The sequence below is a fragment of the Salvia miltiorrhiza genome, chromosome 4, assembly GCF_028751815.1.
Source record: "Salvia miltiorrhiza cultivar Shanhuang (shh) chromosome 4, IMPLAD_Smil_shh, whole genome shotgun sequence".
Taxonomy (NCBI): domain Eukaryota; kingdom Viridiplantae; phylum Streptophyta; class Magnoliopsida; order Lamiales; family Lamiaceae; genus Salvia; species Salvia miltiorrhiza.
In genome coordinates, this window is record NC_080390.1 from 40,976,339 (window position 1) to 40,994,103 (window position 17,765).

Consider the following 17,765-nt stretch of genomic DNA (forward strand, 5'->3'; position numbering starts at 1 on the left):
GAAGTTATATTATAGTAGTATTTATATTACATACACGTAAAATTGAACTTCTATACTATAATAAAAATGGAGTTTCCAATTTGAAATCAATTTCAAATTAATTTCAAAATTGAGTGCCAAAAACTTGTTCGCTAATATTTTCACCACGCCGCAAGTATACGGGTAGTTGTAATATATGGAAGCAAGGTCGTATCCCACAAGGATTAGTAGTTCAATATAGTGATTATCCTAATTCATTTTACTAGACTATTTAGACTAAACGATGGAGTGATTGGTTTGATCATCTAACCAAATACTTAACAAGTGCAAATACAAATGAAAACAAGTAAGCAACGTGGACTAATGTAATGATTAAGACGATTTAGGGACTAGGCATCGATGGTTAAGCAAAGGACTTCAATTATAGCTCAATACTAATCTTGACGATCCTAATTATCTAGAGTGATCTCCCAACTAGTTCTAGCCCACTCCCGGACGACTAGAACGGTAGATTACGGGTCATAGTTGTCGTCCCCGGTCAACTTCTAACCTATAACTCCCAAAAGCACACAAAGATCGACATACTCTCACCCAACTCTCAACCTCCCGGTTATCGAATTGATATGTTTCAAACACCTTATCTATTGCAAATATCCTCTCCCGATTCAAATTGCAAATTAGAAATGCATAGAATGCGGCCAACAATCTACACAAGAGATAAAGCAAGGGTTTGAAAAGATAAAGTGCAAAGGAACAAACAAGATTTATATTGAGCACAAATAATCAATCCATTACAATAATCATCTAGCCTAATCCCCAAATCAAAGAGAAATTAGCCTATCATGTTCAACAATAACATACCCAATAACAAAGGAAACATAAATGAAAGAGAGAGAAAGAATGAACAAATCCTATTGAATAGCTTGCTTCAATCCTCTCTCCTCTTCAATGCCTTCTTCAAATGGGTGGTTGAGTGTAGTTATGGAGCTAGGGTTGTGAATGGAAGATTGGGAGTGAAAGGGTTGGTGTGTGTGTAATGAATGTTGGAGAAGATGAGTGATGAATAATGAGAGAAAAAGGGGGAAAAATGGGGTTTTAGAGTCAAAATTCGCGTCTGGGCCCACCAAAGGACGGATCCCCGCCTTATCCCTGCGGTCGCGACACGAACCGCGGTCGGGAACGTGGCTGGAAAGGGAGGAGGCCGCGGTCGGGGACCGCGGCCGCGGCTCGGACCGCGGTCGACGTTCAAAATCGTTCTGTACTCAGGCGCAGGAGGCCGCGGTCGGGCCCGCGGTCGCGGGAGGGACCGCGGTTCAGTGTTCTTCAGCCATGGCCGGCTGCCGCGGTCGTGGGGTCCTGCGCAGCTGGCTTCGTCGGCTCCGTTTTCCCTCGTCCGAGCTCTGATTCGGGCGCCGTTCGCGCTCACGGATTCCTCTCGAGACGTACTTCACTCTTATGCGCCCACAATTCTCCAATCAACTCTTGATTTGCCCTGAAAATATTCAAAAACTATACCAAGCAATCAAGACTTCATAAAACTCAAAATTGGGATACAAACACATATTAGCAATCGATTTATGGGGAAAATGACAACAATTCATGCGATATTGAGGTATGAAATCCATGTTTGTCAAGTGGTAATTTTGTAGTTATAATAAAATTAAAGGTTTATGTTTAAACTATATATTTTTCTTCTTATTTTCATTTTCTTTTCTTACTTATTGTTATATTTCTTTCCAAAATTGTGAAATTCGATTAATTATAAAATATTTAATATGCATATCAAATTAAAGTTCACGATAAGAGCTTTAACATGATATATTTTATGAAAATATTTGATTTAAAATGTAAAAATTAAATTTGTTTAAATATTGAAGTTTTATAAATTTCTCACTCCTTTCTCATCTTTTTTGAATAAATATATTTTTAATTCTTTTTAAGTAGTATTTTATTTTTAATTTTTTTTAACTTATTTTTTTCCATAATATCAAATTTTATAATTGTGAATTATTATTTATTTTTTCAATGTTTAATTCAAATGTATTCAATTAAAATGAATTTTTATTATATTTATAAGTATAATAATTGCATTAGTATTAATTTTAGAGTGATTTTATATAAATATAAAAATAAAAAATATTTTTCCGTGCAAATGCTGGTAATTATGAATGAACCGACTTCATGTGAACTTAGAAGATGCGAGATTTTGCGACTACAATTTGATGGCTAAATAAATAGGTTTAAAATAAATAAAAGATTATTTGTGTTTATATATTTACAAGAGAATGCTTATATTTGGTGAAACATATATATAATTACGGTAAAATCTAAATCAGATTCCCGTGTATAAGTAAATTATTTGTTGAAGTCGGCTCACCCACTTGTTCACCCGACACCTAACCGCGTATATGCTAAGATGCCCATTCATCCCTTTCCATTCACACATCCAAAACCTCAATTCTTGAAAAAGAAAAGAAATCATATAAATTATCACCTTCTTATAAATTCATCCCAAAATCCGAGCCACCACTTGTCATTCATTCCCATATTTCTAAATTCACTTGTTATTGAAGCAATCAAAAAACCGACTCAAAGCAGAGCATTTTGTTGGTCTATATATATTCTTGGTACGAGCTGAAGATTGAAAAAGACCCTTTTGTCATTATTTAGAGGTCGACCAATTTATTTTTGGCTTGATAACTATATATATGGTTTTTCTTTCTGTTTTCAATTTTAGAAACTTCAACGTCTCCAACAACTTGGTGTATTCTATTTGTCAAGTCTGTAGAATAATAAGCATCTTTTCTTTCTTGAATCTTCAATTCCTCGTGCAAGAATGTTTCCTTATATATATATTTAGGGCATGCTATATTGCGGCTGCATGTGAGTGGAATGGAGGGAAAATTTAGAAATATAGGTGGGGAGAATGAAGGAATGTTTTCTCCTATGCTGTATGGATTCAATAGAGAGCAAGAGATGTCAGTGATGGTGTCCGCTTTAGCCCATGTGGTGGCCGGCGATGTGGGAGTGGGAGAAGAGGCCGTGGCCGCTTCTTCAGCTGCATGCAACCACTATGCTGATTTTCCTTTTTCGACTACGCCACCTTCAAATTCATCCGGTAATTATATACATATTGTGCATGTGATTCATCAGTTCTGTAAAATAACATAAATGAGCAGATTCGGAAATCATGCAACGCTGACGTTACTATAATTATGAATAGCAAGAACATGAAAAATAACTAAAATAGCAGTTGAATTTTCATATAAGCAAGCAAAGTCACGATGCTGCATTGGTTGTACAATAAGCAGAGGCAGGTCCAAGTATGATAACTTCAACACAAGAAACAGCAGCAGTTTACTCCTACTCTCAAACACCATCAGCATCAGCATCAGGAGCTTCGAGAAAGTACAGAGGAGTGCGGCGGCGGCCGTGGGGGAAGTGGGCTGCCGAGATAAGAGATCCGTACAAAGCAGCCAGAGTGTGGCTGGGCACCTTCGACACCGCAGAGGACGCCGCCAGGGCCTACGACGAGGCGGCGCTCCGTTTCAGAGGCAACAAAGCCAAGCTCAACTTCCCTGAGAATGTCACACTCATTCACAACAACGCCGGACGCCAGCCGCTGGCCTGAATTTTCATGGACTTGTTCCAGTCATAAATGACTAGAATGTTCTAGATCCTTTCGCTGAATTAGTCACTGTACACCAAACAAATACTGAATTGTGCTTCTGGTCAAACCCAATAAACACCTTGTTGGAAATGGATTTCCAACAGAATATATAAACTTCTTCACTCATATTGTAAAATAGATAAATACTCTTATTTCCTTTAAATTTTCACCAGAAAGATTTTTAATGAGATTCAACCTGCCCCATGTCTGATTCTTTGTGCTTTTTTTTTTTCAGCTTCCTTTTCCCCCTTTTCGTTTCAATAAAATCAAAAGAATTTTAAGTTTTTAGACCATATCAAAGGATGCTCTGATTGCACAATTCTTTAAGTAGCGATGGACAGCCAGATCAAGACCATATCACACACACACACACACGGAATGCACAAAGTATTGAATCAAATTTAGGGGCAGGGCCTAGAAAGGCATAAGAATATAACATGAGCCAGAGTTGAATAAAAATCTTAGGCCACGTACACAGTTGGCTTACAAATGTGAACTATTCGAGCACATAACAAGTACATGTATAATGAGTATTAAATGTAAATCTTAGTTGACTAAACGAATGAGTGCTCCCAAGTATCAATGGTGCCGAGTGGGACTGGGCATATCAAAACCAAATGATGGAGAAAGTAACGCGATGCAAGGTCCATCCACGGGAATGATCACAGCCGTTATAAAGGAAACGACTTCCCTGCCATGAAAGAAGTTCTACTAGAAACTGCTTCTGGAAGGTCAAAACGCAGCAGCAAATAAGAACGATCCTATCCACTTCAGCCTCAACGTTTCAAGCTCTAAGTGCAGCTTTGTGAACCATCCTCTCCTTGTGGATTTGATGGCAACTCTTCTCTACGAGCTCGAGTAGCTTCTCCAAGTTCATAGCCCATGAATTCAGGATCTCATTGCTGTCCTTGGCTGTCTGGAAACAAACCACGCCCATAGGTCTGTCGATCTTTGCCACTAGCGCTTTGGAGACAACCATGTCAGAGAGGTGTTTTTCCGCTTCCTGCGTTATAAAAGATGATATTGTGACCGCATACAACATGCAACTATTATGCCAGAACAATAACCTACTGTCAGTGAGAAGGATAAAAGAGAATTAGATGAAAACTAAGGTAGGGTACACATAATATAGCTATCCAAGTTACTTTAAGGAGTGAGGATTAAATATTCATAAGGGTGATATTCTTTTCTTTCCATGAAAAAAATTAGACTCCAGAATATATCCAGAGGCAAAAATACCATATGCAGGTGCATAACTAATTTTTAGACCCCAAAGTTGAAGCCTTTTTACTTTGTTCCTGCAAAAATGTCTACTCACCCAAACCTCCCTCCCCTGTTATTTGGATTCCTTGTCTGACAGCATATTAGTTTCAGTATTAAATGAAATTCTTGATAATCTAATTACATATTTAAGAGAAACCAAAAGTAAAACTAAAGTTGCAACATAAATTTGCAGGTTCCAGGAAAAAAATTGTTGTTAAAGAGACGAGACAGACCTGGAGAGTGAGGCATAATAAATCTGCAAGTCTCTTCAAGGTTACCCGGGAGTAATATTTTGAAACAACATGAATATTCTGCAACAAAACACAAAAATATCAACAACCTAATAATACTACCATAAAGTGTCGCAGAAAGAGAACTCAACAAACACCAAGTATTTGTTTTCAGGAGTAGTACATGTTCTATCACTCTAAGTCTAAGATCTTCAGCAGCCTTTTCACCCAGTGAACCGCCAAGAATATTCATCTCATTCTCAAATTCATCTTTGAACATATTCCACAGAGCTGTCCACATAATGACCTCCATGGTAACTAATTGTTTCAATAGTAACCTAGTGGCAGGGTAAGTAAACAATAAATAAAACTGGCTCTTACTCCATGTGATAGAAATAAAAAGAAACCGGAAGCAATAGCAACATAAGTTCATAAAAACTTACCTGAAATGAGGAATTTCAGAAAGGTTCTTATCCTCCAGGGTTGAGTTGAGGAGGCTAGACTGCATAGGATCATGAGGTGACAACACCAGATACCAGCATATTTTTCTCAGCACCTTCATTAAAAGCAACAAACCCGAATTAATTAACACCACAGCAAAGAAACATCAATCAGAAGCAAATGTTTAACCATAAATATATTATGATAACATGCGCGTGCTTGGCAATGAAGAAACACAAAGTAAATGTTTTACCGGTATCCACTGGGCTTGGTCCTCTTTCACAGATGGAATCTCATATATTGATTTGTAACATCGGCATATTTCAAGGTAATCATTGTTGTGCAAGTAATACCTACACAATTGTAGATGATCATAAGATTTAGGAGCATATACCAAGACTTTTGATAGCTGTAGGCAAGAGTATTTGACATCAGAGGTCAACACAAACAAGGATAGAAAGCAGGATCAGCATCAATGGAAGAAGCATAATCTGATTCAATAACTAGAAACCATAGCTTGGAAGTGCTTACAGAAGCAACACCACAGATGCAACAATTTCAAATTGTATACATACATAATAGTTTATACTAACATTATGAGGGAGATCAATGATTGTTATACACTGTTCATGACAACACTAATCATACAGAACCATACACTATGTATTGGAGGACCCTTACACAAAAGTACAGAAGTATAGGGAAAAGGACCTGGGGAAAAACAAAACAAAATGGTATATACCGGATCATTAATTGGTAATATATGCGCTTCAACTCTAGCAAAGATGGAATATCAGCAGGAGCCTCTTCAACAATACTCTCGCCTTCTTTGCGCTTCTTTTCTTTTGAGGTATCAGCTTCAAAAACTCTAGGACTTATCTTCCTCGCAAGTATTTGTGCACGTACATAATCCTGGCGATCTAAACACAAACGAACCTGCAGAATTGGAAAAATCAGACTTCACATTAAGACATGTCATTAATCCCAGCACAGTATCAACTATCAACATAGATGGAAATAAGAGAAACCACATACTTGCTCAAGTATGAAAGCTATTTTTTCAGTTTTTGCCATTGCGCCAAATGTCTCCACCTGTAGTTCAGTTTGTCAAAAAACTATGGAATCACAATAGTCAAGAGTGATGGGTGAAATCAGCTAAGATGTTTAAGATATAACATAAATTATCCACCAACCGCAATTTCTTGCATCAAATCTGCAGCTTCAGCTATCTGTCCTTGTTCTTCCTTGATCTTTGCAAGCTTCTTGATCAACCTAGCCCTCTCAATCTCAACATATATCTGTATATTGAGATAAGAACTTAGAAATAAAGTAGGGAACTTGAGGTCCTAAGACAAGGAAGATGTAGTGAGTGCAAAAATCACCTTCCCAGCAGATACATTGTTAAGTGTCTTTATAAGCTCTATTTTAGAATCAAGATCTGGTGTCTTATCAATATACTGCATAGCTTGTTGGACCATTGCTTGAACAGCCTGCATCATATCACCAAAAAGAAATAGAGAACAAAGAATTATTCTCCAAAACTCAGTCACAAATTAAATATGAGAATCCAAGATTTTTATAGTAAAATTGATATGAGTCAGCGTTTTGGATGTGTTCGAGATTGTGGTGGCTGGAATTACACTTGATTTTGTTAAAAGTTAAAATCAGCACTCGCGACACAAGGTAGAATTACAGTTAACGACTGTATCAACGATAAAACTAGCGATTATAATGTCCACTGGAAATGGTCAGCAGGATCAATCTCAAAAGTTAAAAATATCACAATGGCGCTATGGAAGCTATCTAAACAACACTAAGAAGACTAGGGTCTCATTCAACACCTTTCAGTTATTTCGAATCATTAAACTTAACTGAAAAAACATAGAAATCAATACGAACGTAACAATAAAGATAAACACGAGAAAATTGAAATTGGACCTGCTTCAACTGTCCCCGGCGCTTGGAAATAAGCACAATCTGCTCGTTGAGCGTCGCCCACGAGCCGGCATCGAGGCAAAGTTGTAGAATATCAGTGACAGCCTTTCTTGTTCCTGCCACGTCGCCGGCTTGTCTCATCTGTTTCTCCACATTGAGCAACGCCTCTATTTTTGCCTCCAAACTGGTCCCTCCATTTTCCTACCAAAATTCAATCAAAATGATTCGAAAGTCACGCCGCGAGATCTAAATCGAGAGAAAAATGTTTAATTGAAACCCCAAGAATCATAATAGCTCACCATTTTGAGTGAATTGCAATCAAGGATCAGAGAAGGTTGATGCAGCGAATGAAACCCTAGAGAGCGAGATAGGGGAGAGTTGAAAGGTGTCGTACTGTGCTGAGCTAATTTTCCTTTTTTGGTTTTTTATATATTTTCCGTTTTCTGAATAGGATCGAATTTCTTGGAAGAGGGGACACTTCAAGAACAACAGGGGCAGTTCTTCTTACCTACTAAATGACCCCTACACAATTTGAAAATAACATTAAATGCCCCAAACATTTCAGCAATATTTTGGCTCTCGCCAAATATATCAGATTTTAACACATTTTAGCTTTATCATGTGATGTTAATTTGGGATAATAGCAATTTAAATCTCAAAATTGTGAACATTGTTTCAAACTAACTTTGAAAGTAATTTCAACATCGAGTATCATTTTATTACGGAAAAAATTATATATACTCATTTTAAAAGATAAAATTTTAAAAATATCTACCTTTTATACAAAATACTATATATTCATTTATGAATTTTTTACTCTTATGTCGATTATTAGTGCATTTTTTGTATCAATACTCGACCACTGATATTCGATTGCTCGACTTGCAACGGTTGAACATTAATATTTTTTCTAATAATATTTGATCACTAATGCTCGATTACTCGACTCGCAATGGTTGAGCATTGATATATTTATCAGTAATGCTCGACTCGCAGAGGTCGAGTATGTCAAGCATTAATATATTTACCACAAATACTCTAATACTCGAATACCCGACTCATAGTGGTGGAACATGTTGAGCGCTAATGCATTTACAATTAATGTTCGACTTGCATTGGTCGAGCATGTCAAGCAAAATTCGCGATTTAAGTAAGGGCAACTTTATCAAGCTCAAAATGAAACATTTTTTTATAATTTTCTTTTATATTGGGTATTATTATTATTATACTTTAGAAATGAGTGAAAACAACTATTAAAAGTAGGGGTGAGCAATCGGTCGGTTCGGTTGAAAATCGATCCGATCTCCTAAAACCAAATAATCCAAACTTTTAAAAAATGTCAATCGATCCGAACCAAAATTTTCTTTCTAACCGATCCGATCCAAACCATACTTAAACTTCGGTTTCGATTCGGTTTTCGGTTTAACCAAACTTTGATATAATATTTAGATTTTTAATTTTAAAAACATATTTCCTGTCAATTAGAATTTTGTAACAAAATAAATTAAACCAACCTCAAGTCAAATATTAACCATAAATATAAAATTTGTCTATCCATTGACCAATTTCAATTACGATCAAATTGTAAGTATATATATATATATATATATATATATATATATATATATATATATAGGGTTGAGTTCAACAAATAATTATCTTTTTCGAGAGAACGAACAAATCTATATATTTTACGAACAGATCAACATAAGTAATGAACAAACGTATTTAATAAAAATATAGAAAAACTCGCCACCAGCAGGATTCGAACCCGGGGCAAATTGTTGTTCATCGGTACATTGATCTGTTCATTAAAACTATAGATCTGTTCGTTTTTATTTTGCGAATTCTCTATTCTCCACAATATTTAGCATCTCTGTTGAACCCTTCTCTCTCTCTCTCTATATATATTATGACTTATTAAATTAAAAAACTTCGATCGGTTCGGTTTTATCCAAATTTTTTAAATACAAAACCAATCCGATAAAAAAAATCGGTTTTTCTAAAATTAGAATCGATCCGAAACCAAAACAATTCAAAACCGAACCAAATCGACCAAATGGTTCGGTTCGGTTATTTGGATCCGATTCGGTTTTGCTCACCCCTAATTAAAAGCAACTATTAATCATCTTATTAATTTATTGTAAATTCAACCTTTCTATTTTGTTCCACGAGTTTGGAGTTGAACTTCAAACATTAATTTACACTACTAAAAAAATGGCTTGTTATGACACCTAAAAATGTAATTAGAAATCTATTTTTGTGACACTTTATCTGTAATCGTACTTGGTGCAGGTGTCATATTAGGAAATGTAACAATAGGTTAACTGTAAGGATAGAACCTCTGTTACTACACTTAAAAGCATCATGAAAAATGATGTATAGTGTCATTTAAAAATGTCTTAAAATATTGTCTAAGACTACACTAATTTATATGGACGAAAAATTACAAAATACCCCCTATAAATATTTATAATAACAGTTTTACCCTATAAATGACTATTATTTACATTTTCCACCTGCAATTATTTATAATTTATATTTTTCACCTTCAAATATTTGTAAATTATATTTTTATCCTTTAAATAATTAAAATTTACATTTTCTTCCTATAAATAAATATAATTACAATTTTCCTTCTATTTTTTCACATTTATGTATACTATAACATAAAAGTACGAAATTCATATTAAACTATTAATAATCACCCAACAAAAATTAATGAACAATTAATTCAAAAATGATCAAAATTGAATATAAAGAAATCCAAGTATCTAATTGTCTCACCCTGAACACACATACCAAACAATATAGAGCGTTGTGCATCTCGTACTAAAAGTGCACAAGTATGAAAAAAAATTCTAAAATTGAATTAACCTATCTAAAAGACCAACAAAACAGCCTCGTTTGAGCATACACTGAAGCAATAGGTCATCCTGCCTTGTTTTGCTGTGAAGCACAAGGTGAGAGGCATATCCACTCTACCTTGAGCAAGCATGTGCTCTGTATCGCCAAGATCACTTGTTGCCAAAAGCCCACTCACTAAATTCAACAGCCTGATCTGCAAAATGCAGAAACAAATAACTATATGAGGGAGATACGAATGTAGAAAATCCACTGATTCATTTTTCATGATTCTATGGAGATGGAGTTTGTGGAAATTCGATATTGCAAAATCATAAGTAGATTTAATACCAACGTAGTATTTCCTTTATATTCAGCAAGCCTCTCTAATGCTGCATCAACACTGAAAGAGGTGTGGCACCAATGTGCAATAATTGGCTAATTGAAGAAACTTAACCAACAAGTCATATGATTCCTATATGTTTGTGTTTAATAAATATAAACTCTTAACATGCTGCGGTAATCACTGCATTTTTGCATGGATCAAGATGAAAAAACACATGAAGATTTATCCCATGTTCAAAAATTGATGTATGTTCATTACCAAGGAACAAAATAGAAAAGAAATAACCTGGAAACAAGCATATCCGATTGCAGTCGCAAGTTAAAAGTTTGCATTTCCAGTCCCCTGCATTGTGTAACAAGTTTATAACTAACAGAGACACTTAATTTGCTACATGAAAACATGGAAATCTAGCTCAAAGAAAGTCAAAATAAACTGAGGCCATCAATCCTAATCAATACCAGCAGAAAGAACATATCATTTAACACCCCTTTAAATAAAGACACCTTATCAAAAAGGGAGCAAAAATGCAAAATGATTGAATGAATAGCCTTCAAAGAGCATCAAGTTTCTTGCTGCAGTCCTTCTGAATCAGTTCCATACCTCAAACTCTATCCTGCAAGTGTTTAGACAATTTGTTCCTCTTTGCAAAGCTTGAGACCACCCCAATCGTCTCTCTAGAAACACACGAATCCATTTTCACTTGGAGCGCCAAAGCAAAAGATTAATAATAATAATAGTAATAATAATAAAAGTTTGTGACAAATAACTACAAATGCATGTACACAAACTTCCTAGTTCTTAATGTTGCTTGAACAATCAAGTTGGTCATGTTTCCTATGAATTATGATATATGAGTTCAATCCAATATTGAGAAACACATAGAAAATGGTGAAGATATTCTCATCTTTGTTCAGAGGATGATAATCACCATAGCCAACGGTTGTGGTAGTGATGATCGATCAACACATTGAAGGCCTCCAAGTATTCTTATTGTAGTCTCAAAGATGGATCCTGTTTTATTCTACAAAACAATAAATTAACATCAAAACTTAGCTAGGAACCTTTTTAAGAACCAAATATACCAAGGAGATCAACATATTTAGCAGTCAACTTTGAAATGATGCTAAAATTAACTCCAAATAATAGCAAGAACCTAATGCGACAAGATCAACTGGACAAATAATAGTTATAAATTGGGAACTGCTAGACATGCCCATATAACTTCACATAAATGAGAGACTAAAATCTAGTAAAAAGATAATATCAAATCGAAGATTCTTACCACTCCAGTCAACAAATACAGAAAATTGCTCTTGATCATCAAGCAATAAAATTAATCGCAATGATTCCGATATCAAGCAATAAGAATACAAAATTTAGCAATCGTCAACCGAAAAATAATAATTCAAAACAAATGTGTTATCAATTGAAAATTATACTAATTAATTTCATTATACTATCAGAATTTTAAAATTAATTTTCAGCAAAAGGTAGTCCAAGTCTGACCTCCTCTGTGCCTTCAGATTGACGACAAGAAAAAGAAAACGTAATTCCATCTCAACGACAATCATTCTCGAAGACAAAGGAAAATTGAATAAAATTTTGGATTAAATGAGATTAAAATCAAAAATATCAGATGTAAAAAAAATCGTGAAAATAACAAGAGCAAAATCACGTCAAATGATATACCTCACTTGTGCCTTCGAATATACAACGAAATTGATGGCTGAAAAGAAGAAGATGGGCAATTCAAAAACTAATAGATTGAACTAGAAATTGTAGAATTTTAATAGAGTAGAACAAAGACGAAGAGTAAGTGTTTTACCTTCCAGATGTCTTAAGATTGTGAACGGCATCAGATCGTGAACCTTGAAAAACAAATTGAGGGACGATGCGTTAAAGGTTTTCAGATCGTGAACCTTATAACAAACAAATTGAGGGATGATGGGTGAAAGGTTTTCAACCGTGAAAAAAAATTGAGGGGCGATTGAGGTTTTCAGATTGTGAACCTTGAAACCTTGAAAGTTTTCAATTTTTTATTTTCTGAAAACCGCCCAAACAAAAGTAGGAATATGATACCTTACCGCTAATTAACTTTTTGCGAGGAGACCAAATATTTGATTTTACTTTCCCTCACTAATTCACTATCATAAAATTAGCAATTTAAAAAAATAATAACAAATATTTTAAGATACTAAATAAACCGGTGGTTATATAATTTTTTATTTCAAAAAATTTAATATATAATTTACATGAATTTAATTGGTGGCGCAAGCATGGCAAAATCAAAATCATGAAATATATTTTTAATAAAATTGTAAGACATGATTTAATAAAAGTGTCAGTAAATGACTCCCATAATGACATTTTATTTTGACATGCAGTATTAGAATTTGATATAAATGTAGTAAAAGATTAGTGTAGTGATCGAGTATGTATAATGACAATTTTTTTAAAGTGTCATAAACTTAGTGTAGTAATAGGCCATTTTTCTAGTAGTGTTAAGGGGAAATGCATATACAACCATTTTTTATAATGATATAAAGTTTATATCCCCATTCATAAAATAAAAGTTATAAAATTACTTTTATATAAAAAGACAAATATAACTTTAATAGGTCCGACAACTAATAAAATATTAGAAAAAAAATTATATTTTGATTAGATACTGAGATATTCAATTATCCGTTAATTAATTAATGTTTATGACAATTTATATTAATTAATTTTTTTTATAATTCTTAAGTAGTACTACCAACTTATCAAACAAAAATTTCTTAAGTAGTACCACTCAATTTTATTATTGTACTTGAACTTAATCAACTATGGGTTTAGCGCAATAAATATTTTGAGCTCCTTAAATAGAGTTACCTAATACAAATTATCAAATATCATATATAAAATGCTATCACTCAAGATACAAAATACTCAAGTTAATGTGTAACTCTCACTCATAGTAAATCAAAATGATACAGAAATTTATATGTACGCTTAAAATCTTATTAGGATTTAGGTTATGTTAAGTCACTGAGATCTTGATTATTGACTTGGCCAGATAGAATAATACATCTCATTGTGATCCTATCAATGCACTTGCATGCACCAGTATAGACAAATAGCCAAGACAAAGTACTTCCATATACACTGCAGCTTAAACCAATAACTCGTCCTAGAGTCGTCTCGGTTGTGATCAATTTTATACTGATTATTCCAATTATATGATCTTCTGTATCTACAGCAGACCATATAATCTACTTATATAGAGATAATCAGACATATCTATGCAATTATGGACAATTCAGATAGGAGATAAGATAGTGAACTTAGGAATCATTGCCTACAAATATAAGAGGTTCTTTTGCTTTCAGTATACAAATCTAACACATCAAGCCCATTTTTGTATCCGACTAAGCAATTGTCGGTGTCTGATTTATAGATTTTTTTCAAGGGCGATTAACCCTTGATTGTCACTATTGTTGTTGGTTAAGCTGGTATAGATGTCGCTGCTGCTTTCAGAATCTAAGTTATCTTCAGCAATCATGGTTTGGCGATGAGCATATATCTTTTCCATTCTGACTTTGATGGACTTTCTTTTTTGGTGGCTTAACTCAGGGCAATCCACCTTGAAGTGTTCCTACTTTCCAAAGTTGAAGCACTCTTCTTCTTTGTGCTTGTTGTTTGATGTGTTAATTGTCTTCAGCACCTTCATTCTTTCTTCTATTTGAGTTGGTTCTAGCCCTTTGATTCTCTTTGTAGAATCTTCGGTATCTGCTCATCCATGCATCCATTCTGTTTAACCTCTTGACCATTAGGTTGTATGCTCTAGGAGTTCTTCTTTAGATATTTCTTCTTTGTCCTTCTTGTTGGGCTTGGTTGATCTTGATTCATTCGTCATTTTCTTTGAATAAACTTTCATTGTAATCACATCTACTACAAATGTCAAAGACATTTCTTCTTTTGTTATTGCATCTCTTGATAGTTGAGCTCTGGTTATGATGAGATCATACTCATCAGTCTTCAATGCAGCGAACATTTGATCAATAGATAGATAGTTGAGGTCGGCTCTACGTTGATGACCAACTGCATAGATCTTCCATTCAGTTGGTGGCAATGATGATAGAACTTTAATGTTGAGTTTTCTCAACGTGTATTTGTTCTTCCGGGGGGCATTGATTTCTCTGATGATGAGTCTGAATCTCATTTCCATGGAATCAAGACTCTCTTCTTTCTGCATCCTGAAGTCATCAAACTTTTGGCAAGCTATAGTGAGCTTTTCTTCCTTAATTTTCACTGAACCAACCCTCATTGTTGGTCTCGAGCGAGTGTGTACTGGTGTATGAGGGATACACCAATTATAAAATTTTCGTTTACTTTTCAGAGTGATGTGTTCTGAACATGGTTAGCTGATAATGAGTCACTTGATTTGATGCAGATTAGTTTAGCCATTGTTAAACTGGTTGATATATATCCAGATAAGCTTGTTCTAATTGTGAGTATAATTGACAATCGTACTGATTGCTTAAGAGCTGATCAGTTGGACTGAATGCAGAAGGTGGTGGTTTAATTACTTAACAAAATCTTTCTTATTCGACTTTTCAACTTAATCAATATTCAGTTTAAGGTTAAATGCCTAAATCAGTTTTCTATGCAAATTATTCACTATCTTCATAATTCCTTGTCATGAAGCTGCAAGTCAGCCTAATATCAGTTGAGCCTTTAACCAACCAGTACTTCACTTTGTATCTCGGAAGTGACTCTTATTCAACTTACGCAGGTTGCAACCGTTGGATACCTGTCAGATTTCAATCAGTCTTACAACATGTTGCTTACTCTCTGATTCTCAAATTTTAGTGTGCATGAACTTGCACCTTAATTTTTGAACGTCCTTCTTCTACTCTAACACCAATCTTAAGCTGAAGGTGTGAGGTGTATTGAAGGTCATTTTCCAACTAATGAACGTATTGTTACAATAAGAACAATGGGTATAAAGTGTGCTCAATTATAGACTTAGGATATACAATTTGGTTGCCTAGAACAAAGGGAATGTATGTACTCAAAATCTGGAAGACATAAGCTTGTAATTCCATAGTTGACATTGTCGACCCTCTTATTCAGAAAGACGTTGTATTTTGGTGTATGAAAGCTTGAAGGCTTGACCGATTGGAGAATCAAATTGGCAGCGATTCTGGTAGTCATTCTGTTGAATACATTGGGGGTATATATATATAAGTTGAAGCTTGAATATTTCCATTGGAGATAAAGTCTTCAAACCTGCGGTTGTTGGCTTTGAAAATCTTTCTGTTTGACACAACGGACGACTGTGTCAGGATTTTGCATTTTCGTAAGCTGACGATGTAGACGTCTCTGTAAAATCCTTGTACTAAGTTTACATTCTTATGGAAAAGCAAGATATTTATTTAATGCCAAATATGTAGCATTAATAAATGTCTTTTATGCTTTGTCACGCTCATTTGACTCCATTTTTCCTTTTCCTGAATTTAGGAGTTATGTGGCAAATTGAAAGTTTTGTTGCTTTCGTAAACACAAAAATGTTGGATAGAATGATGGAACAATCAACCTTACATTACTGTATGAAAAACAGAAAAACAACATAAAATAAAAGTACGCATAATGGAATGATTTTTTACTACAATATTAATTAATTGCAGTTGTATGTTCACTATAAAAATCTCTTTTACAATGAAGATACATGAACCACTCAATATAATCCTTCTAATTGAGTGGTATTGATAGAAAAATAAATCTCTTCTAATCCTATCAAATATGCTAGCAACAACTAGACTTTAATGAAGCTAATCTATAAATGTCAAACATACAAACCTACCGATTAACCCTAACAAACGAGTCTCCCACTCAAAGATTGTTAGGCACACGGGTCTCCCACTCAATGTATGGTTTGAACTAGATGTCGTGTCAAATGTTTGAACATTAGCTTCGAGCTCCTGCACTTGTATTTGGCTTGAATGAATTGGTACCGATTGCAGTGAGCTTCGCCCCTATTTATAGATCCAAAATATGATTGGTGGGCAAGAAAAATGTGGCTAAGAACATGGGTGGTGGACGTGCCTTCTAGGTTTAACTTGGACCCAAAGTAGTCTTATTGGTTAAGCAAATTAACCAACATCCCTACTTTCATGGAAGACCAAGTCTCGCAAGCTTTAAATCTTCTCCTTCATTCTTTGTAGTATCTATAGGTATCATGACCAAGTCTAAATTAAATCTCCTCCTCCATTTTTTTAGATATCCGAAAATATAAAAATATATATTAATTCTCTTAAAAATATTTAATGAAGAAGATAAAATCAAGAATGTATTAAAAAATGAATAAATAATTATTAGAGTTAAAAATAACTCCAACACAAATTTTGATTGGGTGGCCACACCTTCAATTGGATGGCATCAGCTGATCTCCTAGTAGCTGACCTTGAAGACTACCTGGATGGTTAATTCGATCAGCTTACTTACCAAACTGATTTCTTGTAAACATAAAAAAGCACGGTCCCTAACATATGAGCTGCAATCTACAATATAGAGCTTTGGCATATCATCATCAGTTTTAGTGGTTTTGAAATCTAATCAAAACATCATAATTTTTTCAACACTAATATACGAATAAATCAATTTTAACACACAAATAATTATGCATTACATTGATTTATTCGTAGATTAGTATTGACTTATATTTCGTGAGATTGCTATCTGTAGATTTGAACTCGGGTGAGACATCCTGAAGGGGGTGAAAATTGGGATACGTTGAGAATGTTGCTTGTGTGTTACATTGATTTATTTGTCACTTTCATTTCTCACGAAGGATAGCAATTTCACAAAATCTAAAGATAACATTCTCATTGTATCCCAACACAGTAAAATTAATAACAAATTTATATAGGTTTGATCTTAATTTTAAAAAATAATGTTACAAAAATTATTGGACTAATAAAATGGCAGTAGCTTGAAGACCTGATCTCGTGTTGTTACGAACTATGCGAGTGTGGTTCATCAATCATATAAAATGATTTGGTACAATTGAGGAATA

At 34.4% G+C, this 17,765-nt stretch overlaps 2 protein-coding genes across 3 annotated transcripts; one reads left to right on the forward strand and one right to left on the reverse strand.

The window, feature by feature from the left end:
* Window positions 1-2,496: 2,496 nt before the first annotated feature.
* LOC131021680 (ethylene-responsive transcription factor ABR1-like) lies at window positions 2,497-3,853 on the forward strand. 2 transcript variants are annotated; one of them, XM_057950939.1, is made up of 3 exons: window positions 2,500-2,651; window positions 2,840-3,097; window positions 3,291-3,853. In XM_057950939.1, the coding sequence occupies exons 2-3, from the start codon at window positions 2,872-2,874 to the stop codon at window positions 3,608-3,610; spliced, it is 546 nt and encodes a 181-aa protein (XP_057806922.1). In that variant the 5' UTR covers window positions 2,500-2,651; window positions 2,840-2,871; the 3' UTR covers window positions 3,611-3,853. The 2 variants fall into 2 exon arrangements, with proteins under 2 accessions (XP_057806921.1, XP_057806922.1); XM_057950938.1 differs by having other exon boundaries at window positions 2,497-3,097.
* A 186-nt stretch (window positions 3,854-4,039) lies between these two features.
* Window positions 4,040-8,072, reverse strand: LOC131021679 (26S proteasome non-ATPase regulatory subunit 12 homolog A-like). Its single transcript, XM_057950937.1, has 11 exons — window positions 7,818-8,072; window positions 7,522-7,719; window positions 6,966-7,073; window positions 6,777-6,881; window positions 6,619-6,675; window positions 6,326-6,519; window positions 5,837-5,936; window positions 5,586-5,698; window positions 5,327-5,480; window positions 5,146-5,223; window positions 4,040-4,652 (listed from the first exon to the last, which is right to left on the reverse strand). The coding sequence occupies exons 1-11, from the start codon at window positions 7,818-7,820 to the stop codon at window positions 4,434-4,436; spliced, it is 1,329 nt and encodes a 442-aa protein (XP_057806920.1). The 5' UTR covers window positions 7,821-8,072; the 3' UTR covers window positions 4,040-4,433.
* Window positions 8,073-17,765: the final 9,693 nt, after the last annotated feature.